At 39.5% G+C, this 16,465-nt stretch overlaps 1 protein-coding gene across 7 annotated transcripts in view; it reads right to left on the reverse strand.

The window, feature by feature from the left end:
• The window catches only part of impdh1b (IMP (inosine 5'-monophosphate) dehydrogenase 1b), a gene marked incomplete at its 3' end in the record, with an annotated part of 36,658 nt that extends 21,589 nt beyond the window's left edge, over positions 1 to 15,069 (reverse strand). For 5 of the 7 annotated variants that reach the window (XR_014600219.1, XR_014600220.1, XR_014600221.1 and 2 more), the window contains exons 1-3: positions 14,922 to 15,069; positions 10,161 to 10,259; positions 9,057 to 9,134 (exon numbers count right to left, since the gene is read on the reverse strand). Coding sequence is in view for 3 of the 7 variants with exons in the window: in XM_084049969.1 (XP_083906095.1) it covers positions 9,057 to 9,134; positions 10,161 to 10,258 (176 nt within the window). The remainder of the gene's footprint in view (positions 1 to 9,056; positions 9,135 to 10,160; positions 10,260 to 14,921) is intronic. The other 2 variants (XM_084049970.1, XM_084049971.1) reach the window with 1 other exon arrangement.
• Between the last annotated feature and the right edge of the window lie 1,396 nt (positions 15,070 to 16,465).

The following is a 16,465-nucleotide window of genomic DNA, read 5'->3' on the forward strand; positions in this document are numbered from 1 at the left end:
TGTGTCATGTGTTTCACTAGCCAATCACAGTACTGAATAGAGTCAACCAGTGTACAATGGTGGCCAATCACGGTGCAGGGTTAGGGGGGTACAATGGTGGCCAATCACAGCACAGGGTTGGGGGGGGAGCAATGGGTGGATGTCCAAACCTCACATATAGGGGCGGTTGCACCGCCCAAAAAGGGTTTACACTACTCCAGGTTAAATTACTTCAACACTCCGTATATTAATGCAGTGCAAGAGTGGGAGTTAGCTGAGAGAGTGGCGTTTAGAAGAAAGCAGCGAGCCCTATCCTCTTACAGAGCACTCTCATCTCTTCCATCCCCAGTGTGGGTGGGTGTGGGACGGGAGAAGCAAAGGGCCTGAAATAAATCCCCAGCAAACGACGGGAACGGATGGAGGGCGGAGACCTGTCTGTTTAGCTCCGCTACCCACAGTCCAGACACCCGCAAAAACATCAACACAGTCGGTCAGGGCCGGGGGGGACGAGACGAACTCGGAGGCACACAAAAACATCTGCCAGCAGTTGTGGCCCCACCACAAAACCCTCAGCACCTAGCCACTGAACTATCAGTCCTCCAGCACAGACACACCCTAAAGCATTGGTTCTCAAAGTGGGGCCTGAGCACCCCAGGGGTCCTTGGGGGGATACCAGGGGGTCCTCAGCAAAATGTGTTAATATAGCTTCATAATCATTGTAACCACTTTAACCATATTTTATACTTTGCCTATTCAAAAATAGCATTTAGAAGACATTTGTAGAATCCCCAAAAGCAACAATTTGAGTATATTCAAAGATTTGCACAAATTTTCATGATTTTGCAATAGTAATGAGCTTGTATATCAGCATTTTTTTTACAGTCAAAGTATAAGATAATGGTTAAAGTGGTTACAATCTAAAATGACAGATGCTTGCCCGGTCTTAAAGGGTTAACTCATGTCCTACCAACACACAACTGAGTTGGACAACAGGATCATACAGAAAGACTGCATCACGTCCAACTCTCAAACTACTTTCCGTTGTCGTCTGTACTGTATGTATATATATTATTTATGAGCAGCTGCATGAAATACCCTGGTGGACTGTAAGCATATGTAATCATGGAAAGCAGCCGAGATTACAGGCATACACAAACATCTCGTTTGATGAGTGGTTATTTAAGAGACTTTAAGAGATAAATTACTGGCCAAGTTAGATCTAACCATGCAAACCTCATACTCCACTTACAGCCTTAAAGGTAGGGTAAGTGATATTTTTTGGTTAAAACAAAAAGTATTTTGTTAAAAGGTTAGAATACTATATTCTGATAGTAACCATTGCTATAGAGTGTTTGTTCAGTAACAGATGTCTCCTTGTCTCTCCAGCTCTTTAATAAACAGAAAATACATTTTTCGGTAGGTGTCAAAATCTCAGCCAATCAGGAGAAAGTACCCATTTTTAAGCTTAATTTGTATAGTGTTCCAGTTCCAATTTTGCATGCTCATTTCTTAGTGTCATCACTTCCAATTTCACTTGTTTAATCTGTATCCTGTTTGAGTTCTCTGTCCTGGTTGGATAAAATTGGAAATGAAACTGAAACTGAAACGAAAATGCATTTTCTGTTTAATAAAGAGGTGGAGAGACAAGGAGACTCCTAATAATGAAAAAACACTCTATAGCAATGAGTACTATCAGAATATAGAGCTATTTAACAATTATTTTAACCAACGCAAATCACTTACCCTACCTTTAAATCCTCCTAAGAAAAACACTGGCTAGGTGACGTTTGAATGTGGTCTCCATTTGAATGTTAAATGTAGACAAATGCATGATGCTACGCTAAGGGCGTGGTCCAGAATCCCACAGACAGACAAAGTCGGTCAATACAGTATACTAGCTCTCAGACAACCCTGTAGTGTTCCTGTAATTCCTGTATTTGTTTATTTGTATGCTGTATGTCTTATGTCAGCAAGTAAGTTTGGCCTTTTTTTTGTAAGCCATTAGATGGGTGTGCCAGAACATAATCAATGGCTAATTTAAGAACTGGAACTTGCGACAGACCACCTTATAATAGAACTGCCTATGTCATCAGCTACGGATATAAATGCTAGTGTAATCATTTTGCATTTAGTTGATGAAGTGAAAAAAAAGAGTAGAGACAGACAATTAAACAGCTTTTTCAATGTTCAAAGTCTCTTCTTGGATATATTAGATATTTTTAAAGCAAATTAAAATTGTCATCCAGCTAGTCTAAAGAAGAAAGATGACAGTGAAGACAAAGAAAGCATTCCAAGATGAATGGAAAGAGAACTATGCTTTGTTCACTCTCAACCTGGATAAGAGTATGCTAGAACTGTTCCTACCTAATCTGCTGTATATAGAAGATACTGTGTGTTTGTTTACATAAAGATAGTTTACATAAAGTTAGGTGGCAGCTACTGAAAAAATGCAGTTGGTGTATATACCAAGATTATATGCATGTTAACTACTGTACATAAGTTGATGTTTTTTGCACTCTTTTAAAAAACATATTTTTATGGTGTTATTATTATTATTATTGTTATCATTGCAGCTATGATGCTGCATTGTCTGAAGGAAGCCAAACAAAAATAAGTTTTACTCTTATGTACCTGTACACAAGATGTAACAATAAAGCACACGCTTGAACCTTGAGTATAATGAGCGTTATTCAGGTGTGGGTAGATTCTCTATTTAGACATTATAGCCAATATGTGGGACCAAGATATTGTGAATTATTTTAAATACTTTACAGGCCAGATCTTATTGCTGGCGGGCCAGTTCTGATCTACGGGCCGCCTGCTGCTTACCAGTGTCTTATGTGTTTTTGTTATGCATGCAACCTACTGTACTGTGGAAAACATGAATCTATTTCTGCTCAAGGCATAGAACTGAATATCCCTGGTTGTGACTGTACAGTATAACATTCCATCCCACACAACCAAGTTCTGGACTCTTGTTACAATTTGAAGGTTTTAAAAAAAAAAAGACGCAGGTTTTCCAGAGTTCTGTTTCATAGAAGATAACCCTGTAATGTCAGCATGTCACGTCCAGTGGTGGAAGAAGTACTCACATGTTTTACTTAAGTAAAAGCATCAATAGTGCAATGTAGATATACTCTGTTACAAGTGAAAGTCCTGTATTCAAAATGTACTTGAGTAAAAGTACAAAAGTATTGCCATCAAAATACTTAAAAGTACCAAAAGTAAAAGTAGTCATTGTACAGAATGTCCCATTTCACAAGTTAAAAATGTATAAAAATCTTTTGAAAATGGCAGCTCTGCAAGCGCACAATGCGTTGCATCGGCTATTTTCAAATAGACAAAATATATATATACACACCTTAAGTGGTTAATGAATGTTTAGTAATAACAAATATAAATCTAAAAAGTAACTTGTAACTTAAGTTTTCAAATAATTGTAGTGGAGTAAAAGTACAATATTTTCATCAGAGATGTAGTGGAGTAGAAGTAAAAGTATTGAAAATTGTAAATACTCCACTAAAATAGGCCTACCACAAAATTGTACTTAAGTACAGTACTTCTGATAAATGTACTTAATCACTTTCCACCACTGCTCACTTTCAGTCTCAACATCCTGAGGGCATTGAATTCTCTACCTGCCCACAATCAGTTCATGCAAGTAAACTCAATCTACATAGGCTTGTAAAAATCATTTATTTATGGAAATAGTTACAGTCTATGCACAACACATCACATTGTGAGATTTGGGGCCCTATCTAGCGCGCCACCTTACCCCTTATCTATTTAGCCATGTTTTATTATTTTGTGAGCTTGTAGATCGGCTATTTGAATTATTTTTAAATAGCCGCTGGTGAAGGGGGGGGGGGGTAGACCCCTTAGGGACTCCAGTCAACAAAGTATAGGGTTTAAGTGGTTATGGAATGTGAAGTGAATGTTTTTGTGGTGATCAAGCAATCGAATGTTTGACTTTTTGACAGTTAAGAGTTCACAAATCCCATTAAATGAAAAGAATGTACACATGCAGTGGCTGGAAATGGCTGTAACTCTATTGCAGTGGCTGGAAATGGCTGTAACTCTATTGCACAGGCTTTTGAACTTACAACTTGATGCTTGGTGTCATCAGTCATTAGTGCACGGATCACATGCTCCGGCTTGTGAGTCATTAACGACCCGAGTTTGAACCAGATTCCAGTCATGTCTCATATGTCTCACATCTCTGACAAATGTCAGAAAGATTATATAAAGTCCTCACAAAAAGTTTGGAAACTTGGGTTGATTATTTCTCCCCTTCAAAAATACCAATTGGTATTGTATTTTATATCATTTTTATCATTGATTAGTCACCTTTACAACGCGGTATAACTTGTAATTGTGGAATGCGCAACAAAGCTAAACACAAAACCAAAACATTTGCCAAAATTCCCCAATATGCTTCTGTTGGTAATCGCTGGACCCATGCTCAGGTGCCACTCACACACCTGTGACTGGCACATACCTGAACATAAAATGAATCGACTTAGTAATTCCTTAATCATGATTTAGAGCCCCATTTTCGCCAGTGCTTTACCCATTATCCCTAAACTTCTTTGCCATTTTTTACCATTTTAAAAACATTTTCAAATAGTTCAACTAGCCGATCTACAGTCACGTTGTGAGTTTGAACTATTTAAAAAGTTTTTTAAAAATAAGAAACAAATGGCAAATAAGTTTAGGGATAATGGGTAAGGCACCGGCGAAAATGGGGCCCTTCATTTGATTTGACTTCATTGTCCACTTGGGGAAATGTGTCCTCTACATTCAACCCTCAACCCTTCCTAAGGAGCAGAGCTGCCACTGTGCAGCGCTGGGGTACCAACTCCACTTGTAATGCCAGTGCATTGGACGCTGGCAGGAGTATGCACTGTACCTGGCATGCATGTCTTTTGGTGTGCGAGGAAACCGGAGTAGCCGGACAAAAACCCAACGCAACACGGGGAAAACATGCAAACTCCGCACAGAAAAGGACATCACTGACGGCGTTCGAACCAGAGACCTTGCTGCTGTGAGACAACAGGGCTAACCACTGGGCCCAAATCACAAACTTTAAATTCCACAAGACCAGCTGTCCTTCCCTGTCGACACACACATGCTGAGTCACTGATGCAACTTGATTATCAAGGATAATTCAAGAACAGACACTCAGGGAGACCAGCTCTGTGCTCAAATAATAACAATCAAGTCCAAATGTGATTCAAGTGGAGGACAAGTAGCTTGTATTGTAAATCTTCACTGTCAGGCAGAAACCTTGCATCTCCATATTTTCTTAATATATTTTTATTTACACTTAAAATCATATAACAGTGTCGCACCAAAGCAGTGATAATAGCCGATCTACAAGTTCACGGTGTGTCGCATCACGTCACGTTGAGAGTTTTTAGATCAGCCAGTATCATTGAAAATTAATGACATCCCCAAAATAGGGAGGCCAGGCTGAAAGTGGTTACGTCTGTCTGTGCGTTTTATAAATATTTAACCAAATGAAAAGTATTAACCACAGCTCGTGACTAAATAGTAACTACACTGGATCCACTGGAACACATGGTAGAGTAAAGGTTTTGGACCATGAACACATACAAGGTTTCCACTACAGGAGATGAAATCAAGGTCGAGTGGGACTCGTCTCGACCTCGGTCCGCCACTGCCCTCCCCCTCGCCACGCAGACACATGACCGTGTGCCTCAGTCAGGACGGTCATGTGCACAACCTCCACTTTGACCATGATGCACTTCATTAACAGCCCCAGACGTTCTTCAATCACACACACAGGCTCAAAAGTCACCATTACGTTTCATATTCAATTAGCTAACTTTAGGATGGGAGTCGGGGGGGGGCTGAAGGCGGAGTTCACGACCAGGCGTTAGTAAATGGAGGGATTGAAGGATATCGAACGGAACACAACCACCCTAAAGACTAATCATTGTGTATATTCCTGCACTATACCTGCACCCAGTGATCTTGGTACATAGAAATTGATCTATTGAAGATTCTGACTTTCAAATGTACATTTTTTGTTTTGATTGTATTGCTGTATTGTTGTATTGTGCTTTTTGCTTTGGCAATGTAAACGTATGTTTTCTCATGCCAATAAAGCCCTTTGAATTGAATTGAATTGATTGTTCGTCTGTCCTCCCTCAAGTGACCACTGTAAGGGGTCTTGAATGATAAGGTCCCCTTCCAATTCGAATTCATGCGAGACCAGTAGTAAATCAGATTGCGCCGCCACGACGTAACACTAAGCACCATGAATATGAATGAATATGATCCTAAGGCCACTGAGCAGAGGCTGCACGTTGACAGTAGAGCCCGGCCGATATATCTGACATTATTTGACTTTGAGAACATCAGTATCTGCAATTATGTGTCCGGTTTCTTGCTTTTTTTTATATATTCAAAAATAGCAGATCTGCAAGCTTGCAATGTGACACAGTGCGGCTATTTATGTATGACTTTTTGAGTGGTGCCAACCACTCCTATATCTGACTTTGTCTGTGTGTCCGTCCGTATGTATGTCCAATAAACAAACATTGATGACAACATCAATACGGGGCTCATCAAAGGCACCACTCTCTCTACACAGGCCAGGGTGTGATTTTTGAGTGGTGCCAACCACTCCTATACGTGACTTTGTCCGTATGTATGTATGTATGTATGTCTGTCCAATAAACAAACATTGATGACAACACGGGTGATGACAATACGGGGCTCATCAAAGGCACCACTCTTTCACACAGGGTGTGATTTTTTTTTTAAATGGGGCTTAAAAGTGGTTAAATAAAATGCTCAGTTTGTGTGTATTTCATATTTTCTTGATTTCTTTATTTATTGTATAATTAAAATCTGGCATCAGTCAGGCTCTAGTTGACAGCAGAAGTGCATTTTGATTGATGGATTGGTTGAATACTTTATTAACAATTTGCATAGTACATTACAAAGCCTTCCTTTTTCAAAGCAGCAGCCACAAGCTACAGGTTAAGATGAATTGAACGTGACTTGTGCTGCTGGAATGTGGACACACGAGATCTCAATGCCCCAACAGGATGTAACTCTAAGCCATGTTTTAAGGAGAGAGAGTGAAGGCATTTCAAGCATCTTACAACTGTGACAGTTGAGATTTGTGCCAGAACACTGAAGAAACAAAGCTTTGTACCAGGATAAAGCTATTCCTACTGCATGTTGAACATTGGGTTGTAAAACCCAAGTGTCCATAGTGTAAGTTCAAATACAGTCGATCATCCATTTGTGTTGCGTGTGCATTAGAACATAACACACAAACAAAGCAGATTTTTTTAACAGTAATTCTTTTCAGGCTATTTTGCCTGCTGGCAGCGGTGTAAGTGATTGTGTTACAGAAATATTGGTGACCTATCATTTTGTATTGTGCTCACAATGGTATATTTGCTAAAAGTGTGATGTTGAGACTCTTTTCTTCACACAATGAGAGTGAATGGAATCATTACTTCTGGTGTCATGTTCAGGGTAAAAAAGAAAGCCTGGTTACCTATGCTCAGGGAGAACCGAAGTAAAAGATAAAGATAATTGGACTTCCATCATGCCCAGGTAGCTGCATAAATCACCCTAAGGTTCTACCAAATTCATTTTTTCAGGGGTTTTCCTTCTTTTTTTTGTTGCGAAAATCGCAGATCTACAACCTTACAATGTGTCGAAACATTGGCCATTTTCGCTATTTGTTGTACAACAAAGTATATAGGGCTCAAGTGGTATTAGAGTACATTGTGAATGTAATGCACAATGTAAAGCGCTTTGGATAAAGGCGCTATATAAATGCACCATTCAAAACAGTAGATCAAAATAAAAGCCACACTTCTCAGTGGAGAGCGATGATAAGATCAAACACCACTATGACTGATATTGACTCATATTGAAACTGACTGATACCGTTTTCTTTTATTAGTGAGAGAGACAGAAATTAATCTAAAGAAATAAGAGCAGAAAATGCATGACGAGTTATCAATCAAGAGTACAGTATGCATGCTTATGAGTAGTTAGTGAGTAAAAACGAGCTTGAATGAAGTTCTGATCAATTAGAATCTAAATGTTCTGACAAATCAGAACCTGAATGAAGTTCTAATAAATCTAAAATCAGAGCTTGAAAGAATGAAGCTCTGACAAATCTAGACTAGAGCCTGAATTAAGTTCTGGTAGATCAGAGCCTGAATGAAGCTTTGATAAATCAGAGCTTGAACAAAGCTTTTACTGTCTGAGAGCTGTTAGAGGAATCACAACAGAACAGGTCATGCACTTCTATGATTGTTAGGGTAACACTTGCTCATAAGGTACCCGTAATTAACGCTTAATTTATGATTACTTAATACATTATTTAAGCGTTAATTAAGCATTAAAACTCCTTGTAATTCATGTATTAAGTAGCTTTGCTTAACTAATGGTGTTAATTAATGATGAATTACTGCTTAATTAATGCCAAGTTAACGCTTAAATCATGTATTAAGTAACTTTGCTTAACTAATGCTGTTAAATAATGAAGAATTACAAGGAATTCATGATGAATTAATGCTTAATTACTGCTTAATTAACGCTTAAATCATGCATTAAGTAACGTTGCTTAACTAATGATGTTAATTAATTATGAATTACAAGGAATTCAAGATGAATGAATACTTAATTAACACTTAATTGACCCTTAATTAACGCTTAAATAATGTATTAAGTAATCATAAATTAAGTGTTAATTACGGCTACCTTATGAGCAAGTGTTACCATTGTTAGTTGCAGATTATGCAATATCACTGTTGGAAGCAAATATCATCCCCTATCACCAAGATTAGCTTCATTATTCACGCATGCCATTCAGTACAATCATACTAACACCAGCACATCAGGTTAAAGAATTTGGCATGACTCCAAAAAACTACTGTTCAACTGGAAGAGCTTTTAGTGGGACAATTATCTGCTTCCCCTTGTTTGAACTCATCATTCTGGGGAGAGACACGTTTTCTTTTTTCTTTTCTTTTCACAATACAGTGACAAAATTGTTAGAAGTCGACTGTTCTACTCACTTGTAAGTCAACCCGTCTCCTTTAGAGCAAAGCTCTTCAGCCGTTTGACCGTCCGAGACAACGCACTGTTGGTCAGATCTGCTGGTTCAAAATGTGTTTGCCGTTACAAAGCGGTCCGGCTCGCACAAAACCCCCAGCCCACCCCCCCCACCCCCCAAATCTTTTGAAAATAGAAGATCTACAAGCTCACAATGCATTGCATCGTGACACATTGTGAGCTTGTAGATCGGCTATTTTCAAATGGCCAAAATGTATATAGGGCTGAAGTGAGTAATGTATGTTTTGTAATAATAATCTAAATCTACAAAGTAACTAAAGTTTTCAAATAACTGTGGTGGAGTAAAAGTACAATATTTGCCTCTGAGATGTAGTGGAGTAGAAGTAAAAGTACTGAAAATTGGAAATACTCCAGTAAAGTAAAAAAAACTCAAAGTTGTACTTAAGTACAGTACTTCAGTAAATGTACTTAGTTACTTTACACCACTGCCGGTGTGTGTGCGCAGCAATGAAGATTCTGACATCACGAGAATCTTTTTCACTAGAGTTGTTCCGATACCGATATACCAGTATCGGAAAAGCTGCCGATACTTCCCAAAATGCTGGTATCGGTGAGTATGACCGTCTACGTCTACGCCATTCCAATACCATGTAATTTATCACATGATGAGATTTCATTTACAGCCGTATTTTAAATTGATGTTGCACTACTGTTTTATATTCTTACTGTACAATTTAAATTATTTTACTAACTTGGAGCTGCCGAAAATGGTATCGGTACATCTCTACTGTTTACATTTTTTTTACTAGTCTAGTGTAGTGGTTCTCAACACTGTGTCTGGCCGGGGCCCCTGTGGGTCTCTGACTCCAAGAGTGTACAAATGGAACCGATTGCACCCTAATGGGTCAATTTGGTTCCACACATACACTCTTCCAGTTAAAATAACAGAGGATTTTACAGTGTAGACTGGGGTCCCGGAGATAATATCAAATGGGGGGGATCTGTGGCCTAATGCATATCAAACTGGGGGTACTTGAAGTTATAAAGGTTGAGAATCACTGGTCTAGTGCATAACATTTGAGTGATGAAGAGGAAGCTGAACGCACTTGTATGTAAGGCCGTCTCCGACGGAGAAGAGCTGCTGAGCCGAGAGTCCATCTTCAGGGACGTAGCCTGTACCGCCACTAATCAAATAATCTGCCATGCTGTTGAAAGAGAAACCACACAGATTAGTAATCATAACTGATCATACTGTTGTGCCATAAATTATACTCAAGCCTAAATTATACTTTGTAGCATCAACGGTGTAGCATGAGGAAAAGAGACGATTTTCGAGCCAATTAGCTTGAAGATTCGGGCAATATATCAATATTATATTGATATTGTGATATGAGACTTAAGGGATTTTGGATATCATGATATATTCATTATTTATGCAATATTCTGACCCGACTGTGCTATTAGTTGTCGTTATTAAACAGGCATTACTGGTGATTATCAAAAATGTTATTGTGTAAATAAATACTTTGTGAAAGCACCTTTAATAATCCCCACAATATTGTGAAAGTATTGAAGTATTTGGTCAAAGATGATTGTGATATTATTCGACTTTGACCATAGAGATGGAGTATAAACCCAAGGGCTGATGCATGTGTAAAGTGTACACACACATGTATATTTGTTTGCGTAGTATCTTTTTTTGGTCGTGAAAGAAAAAGGGGGGGGGGGGCAGTTACAAGTATAGCTGTGGTCCAATCGCAGAGCTTGTTGTTAATCATTTCTGTTGGCCTGTATTTTTTTTTTAAGAAATTGCATTAACCACATGAACCCTAGCGTCCCTATTCTTTGGTGAAAACAGCAGATCTACACAAGCTTACAAGTTGTGAGCTTGTGAAGACATGCCGTTTTCGGTGAAGATGTTTTGGTGTGGAGGGGAAAAAGGGGGGAGGGGGGGGCTAGTATTATATAGACCCCTGGGGGACCCCCGATCAATAAGCATACACAGGGTTAAGTGGTTAAAACGATAAATGCTGGTGGCCGGCCGGTCCGGTGAGGAGCAGCTATACAGCCTGTTTACCGACAAGAGCTTATATGACCTTCTCAGAAATAAAAGACGTAACCATAGCAACAGAAACATCTTCTCCAGTCAGCCAGCACCGGGTCAGTGCACCTGGCAGCAGAGAGAGAGAGAGAGAGAGACACACTGTATGCTTCCTGGAGAGACAGGCAGCATTCTGCAGTAGAGTTGTTCTCTGAACAGTATTGGAAAAGCTGCCGATATACTACTAAGTATGCCAGTCTAACTCATGCCGAGACCACGTAATTTATCACATTTCATTCACAGTAATATTTTGAATGTTTCAGTTGATTTGTTTCAGACTGTTTTATATGATTAGTTTACTAAACTTGTAGCTGCACAATTATTAATGGAATTTTGGTCCGTGGTTCTCAAACTATTTAATATCAAGGACCACTCTCAGAGTGTACAAATGGAACCAAATGGACCCGTTTGCACACACTCAGAGTTACATACCCTGGCCTGTAAGGGTCCATTTGGAACCCCCTCAAAGAACAATGAGGGTCCCTGGACACTGATTTGAGAACCACTGTCCTAGATTTGTTTAAATTACACACCAGTATCGGATCTGTACTCTGCATCGACCAATACGCAAGTTATGGGTATCGGGAAGGAAAAACTGGTATCTCTGTTCTGCAGTCTCTCCTTCAGTCTGCAGAGAGACACTGTGTGCCTCCTGGAGAAACAGACAGCATTCTGCAGTCTCTCTCCTTCAGTCTGCAGAGAGACACTGTGTGCCTCCTGGAGAGACAGACGGCATTCTGCAGTCTCTCTCTCCTTCAGTCTGCAGAGAGACACTGTGTGCCTCCTGGAGAGACAGACGGCATTCTGCAGTCTCTCTCTCCTTCAGTCTGCAGAGAGACACTGTGTGCCTCCTGGAGAGACAGACAGCATTCTGCAGCACCTCAAAAAAACACTCGCTGTATTTATTACAGCATGAAACTTTTTTTTTTTTTTTTAAAGGTAAAATAAATTACAAGCTACTTTTTCTTTGTTAAAATGTGTTTTCACTTATAGTTCCATTGATCCAAGCAGGAACACTATTGATTGATTGATCATCAAAATAAACAGTTTAATAGTAAGTCTAAAAATGCACACAGCCCACCCATCTGACCACTTATGGGTGGGCCCGCAAACGCTTTTCAAGAGGGGCCTAATCCAGAAAGAAGGTTGTGGAGCCACGGTCTGTCTTTACAGGAAACAAACCAGGTCATAAAGAATGAAAAAAATGTAGTCAGTCCTTCCTTGCAACACAAACACGGAAGCCGTAGTGGTGACATCATGCGTGCTGCTGCTGACACTGTGGCCTATCAGCTATCACTGTTGCACCTAGACTTAAATATGGGTGACCCATTAACTGATCATAATAAACAGCTATACAGGCACATAGGCTCTATATGTTGTAAGGTTACATATTAGCAGCACGTAGGCTATATGTTGTAAGGTTACATATCAACAGCACATAGGCTATATGTTGTAAGGTTACATTATATCAACAGCACATAGGCTATATATGTTGAGGCTATATATGTTGTAAGTTTAGATATCAACAGCACATAGGCTATATATGTTGTAAGGTTACATATCAACAGCACATAGGCTATATATGTTGTAAGGTTAGATATATGTTGTGGGCTACATAATATATGTTGTAAGGGTACATATATGTTGTAAGGTTACATATAGCCTGTGCTGTATGGCATATATGTTGTATGGTTACATACATGTTGTGGGTTACATCACTTACATGTATGCTGTAAGGTTACACGATGTATGGTTATATGTTATACAGTATGTTGCAAGGTTACATAGCCTATGTTGTAAAGTTACATATGTTGTATGGTTACATATCAACAGCACATATTGTAGGCTTTTTATGTTGCAAGGTTACCTATCAACAGCTATATATAGTAAGGTTACCTATCAATTCAACAGCTATATGTTGTAAGGTTACCTATCAACAGCTGTATGTTGTAAGGTTGTAACCTTACAACATATAGCTGTTGATATGTAACCTTTACTCTGACATGTAGGATCTGTACGCAGGCACACCTAATAAATAATGACATATTTAGCTCTGCTCAACTATTGGCCTGGTGACCTACATTAGGTGTAGGTGAACATATACCTATGTATCTGCTGGAGTGGAATGTATTAAGTTGCATCACACTCACAAGGCTGTCTTTGATATCTACACAAAATAATAATAACGATAATAATAATAGAATAGAATAATAAAAGAAGTGCAGTTATGAGGTTAATAAGTTTACACATCGGAATTCTCATCTCTGCCAAGCAGTTTATTTATAGGCCTAACCCACATATACAGTAGCAGTCAGTGTGCCAGCAGCACAGCATGATGCACACAGCACTGTTTACTGTGACTGACAATATGTCTAACTCTGACCTTTAGATTATTACACCCATATGTCCTTTCAATTTCAATTTGACACGTTGACCCACATATGCTGGGTGGAATGTCACACTCCAGAGTTCATAATAAATCAGCATATTTTGATGCGTGCGTCTAAGATTTGATAGCCTAGTGATTTAATAATCTTCCATAAAGATAAGAATGGATTTACCCCTCCCCATCCAGGCCCATTAGAGTTGTTATATCACTGAACAATGCTAATGTGCATGATGAGGAGGACACACCGTCATCACTGATGAGACAGAAACGAATACATGGCTGATCATTAGCCTGGATTAAGACTATATCAGATGTATTTTATCAAGTCTGACTTTTACTTTCGATATGCACATGCCATAATCGATATTAAAAAATACATGTTAGGCTATAGTTGATCATCAACCACAATAGGAATATAATAATAGGCTAAGTGATGATACACATAAAAACAAATGCTGTCAGATTGGGGTGTAAAAGACAAAAAAAAACAATGTTTTAATTTCGTTTAAACCCGAAAGAAAACGAGTGGTGTGCAGGTTATCATGTGGTGTGCAGTAGTATAGCCTTGGATCATCATAGATGTATTTGATAGATTCTGACATTTGCATCGTATTGTATACGAAAGTAAAGTCAGACTCGATCAAATACATCTATGATGATATTGATCCAAGGCTATTATAGTGCAGAAGGAAAGCGTTATTATGTGCTCGGCTGTTGCACCAAAACTAGCAGATCTAGAAGCTAAAAAAACAAACAAAAAACACAAGACGTACAAGCTCAAAAATAGCAGATCTACAAGTCCACAAGGCGTTGCAGCGCAACGCGTTGTGAGCTTGTACATCTGCTATTTTTGGGGCGCCCAACAACCATAAGCATTCTAAACGGGCTTGACCAGACACACCACCACACACATGTGCTGCTATGGTTGGTTAGCAGCACACAGTAGCATGATCAGCTAGTAGCCTTGGATCAAGACCGTCATAGATGTATTCTGATCGAGTCTGACTTTTACTTTCGTATCTATGACATGCAAACGTCAAAATTGATTAAATATACATCTATGATAGTCTTGATCCAAGGCTATTCAGCTCTATTTCGTCATGGGAACCGCACATAAAAAAACTGCAGCACGATCGCCTCTACATGCACGCATAAAACACGAATAAACGCATCCGTTATAAAGTAACCGTTTCATTTCCACAGTAATGGCTACATTGTATCTGTTTTACTGGATGGTCAAAGCTCTACCTCTCTAGTGCTAGTGGTGGCTGATGATGGTGATGGTGACACGTTGTCCACGTTTCGAGTCTAAAAAAAAAGGAAATCAACTTTCCCAAGCTTGTGATCGTTTCAAATGGCTTTTGTTGTTGTTGTTACCTTGAAGGACAAAGCAGATGTTCAGCTGGTGTGTCCTAGTCGCTCCACACTACAGTAAATATGATGATATTAATAATGATCGCCCACCGGCGACTAGCTATGAAGGCAAACAGACTGAGGTTGGTTGAGCTTGGCTGGGCTGTGTGTGTGTTATGTACTGGCAGTCATGCAGCGTCATATCCCCTCTCTCTGTCTCACTCCACCCTCCCTCCATCAACCACGTGTTTAACCCTGTCTGTCTGTCTGTCTGTCTGTCTGTCTGTCTGCGTGTGTGTGTGTGTGTGTGTGTGTGTGTGTGTGTGTGTGTGTGTGTGTGTGTGTGGGTGGGTGGGTGGGTGGGTGCGTGCGTGCGTGCGTGCGTGTGTGTCTCTCTCTCTCTCTCTCTCTCTCTCTCTCTCTCTCTCTCTCTCTCTCTAGCCTATGCCAGTTATCTACTGTGTATAATAATACAGAGATGTAGATCAGTTCAGTTCACCAATGGTGGAAAAAGTACTAAATTTTCTTACTTTACTTGAGTAAAAAAAAATATACAAAAGTATTGGTATCAATATAAAGTACCAAAAGTAGAAAGTACTCATTATGCACAATGTCCCAATTCACAAGTTTTCAAATGTGTAAAATAAGATAATTTCACCTCTCTACCATCTCAGCACATTTTGCAGCAAATTTGGCACAAAATGTGCTGTGCAACAAGACTTATTAGTCACAATGGTCGTATAATGTATGGGACTTGTTGTCACAAGGTATAGCAACAAAAAAAAAACAATGTCCGAAAATGTATGTCAATATCACAAAAAGAAAAATGTTGCATATTCAATTGTATGTGAAATTAATGTTGCTGGATTATGGGTTTTGTATTGGGATGAGCACCTCAGTGGCCTGGTAGTTAGAGCAGTGGCTCTCAAACTTCTGAAAATATGTTGGGGGGGGCAAGATTTGTGTTGAAAATGTTCACTAATGTTCAAAATGTTTGAAAAATAGCAGATCTACAAAGGACCCCCCCCCCCCCAGGACCCCTGGGGGTCCCCGGACCCCACTTTGAGAACCAATGAGTTATAGAGTATCCACCCTCATGTTGGGAGGTTCAATCCCTACCAGAGTCTTACCAAAGACTATACAAAAGTGTCGTTAAGCTGCTAAGTTGTGAGCTTGTAGATCAACTTTTTTTACAAAGAGATTTGGTGTAGACTGTAGAGGGAAAAAAGGCCGGGACCATAGAGCCCTGGGACACCCGGTCAACGAAGAAAATAGGGTTGAACTGGTTTGTAACTGCGGCGTCTGCTTGTGTATGATGCCACGAGTGTGGGGTTGTGTGGTCGTCACGAGGCGCACACAGAATATAATTGTTTTAATTACATCAGTCACATTGGTGAGCTCAGTCAGAAGAAACTATTGAAAGATGTCGACAGCTCCTGTCGCTCTGCATAATGCACTATACTGTATGCAGTGTTTCCCAAACATAGGGTTGTGACCCCTTTTGGATCTTGGGACAGTTTTTATGGGTCACAAGTGAATATCCAGGTTTTTTTTTGCTTTTCCCTTTT

The sequence above is a fragment of the Gymnoscopelus microlampas genome, assembly GCF_963454915.1.
Source record: "Gymnoscopelus microlampas genome assembly, chromosome: 23".
Taxonomy (NCBI): domain Eukaryota; kingdom Metazoa; phylum Chordata; class Actinopteri; order Myctophiformes; family Myctophidae; genus Gymnoscopelus; species Gymnoscopelus microlampas.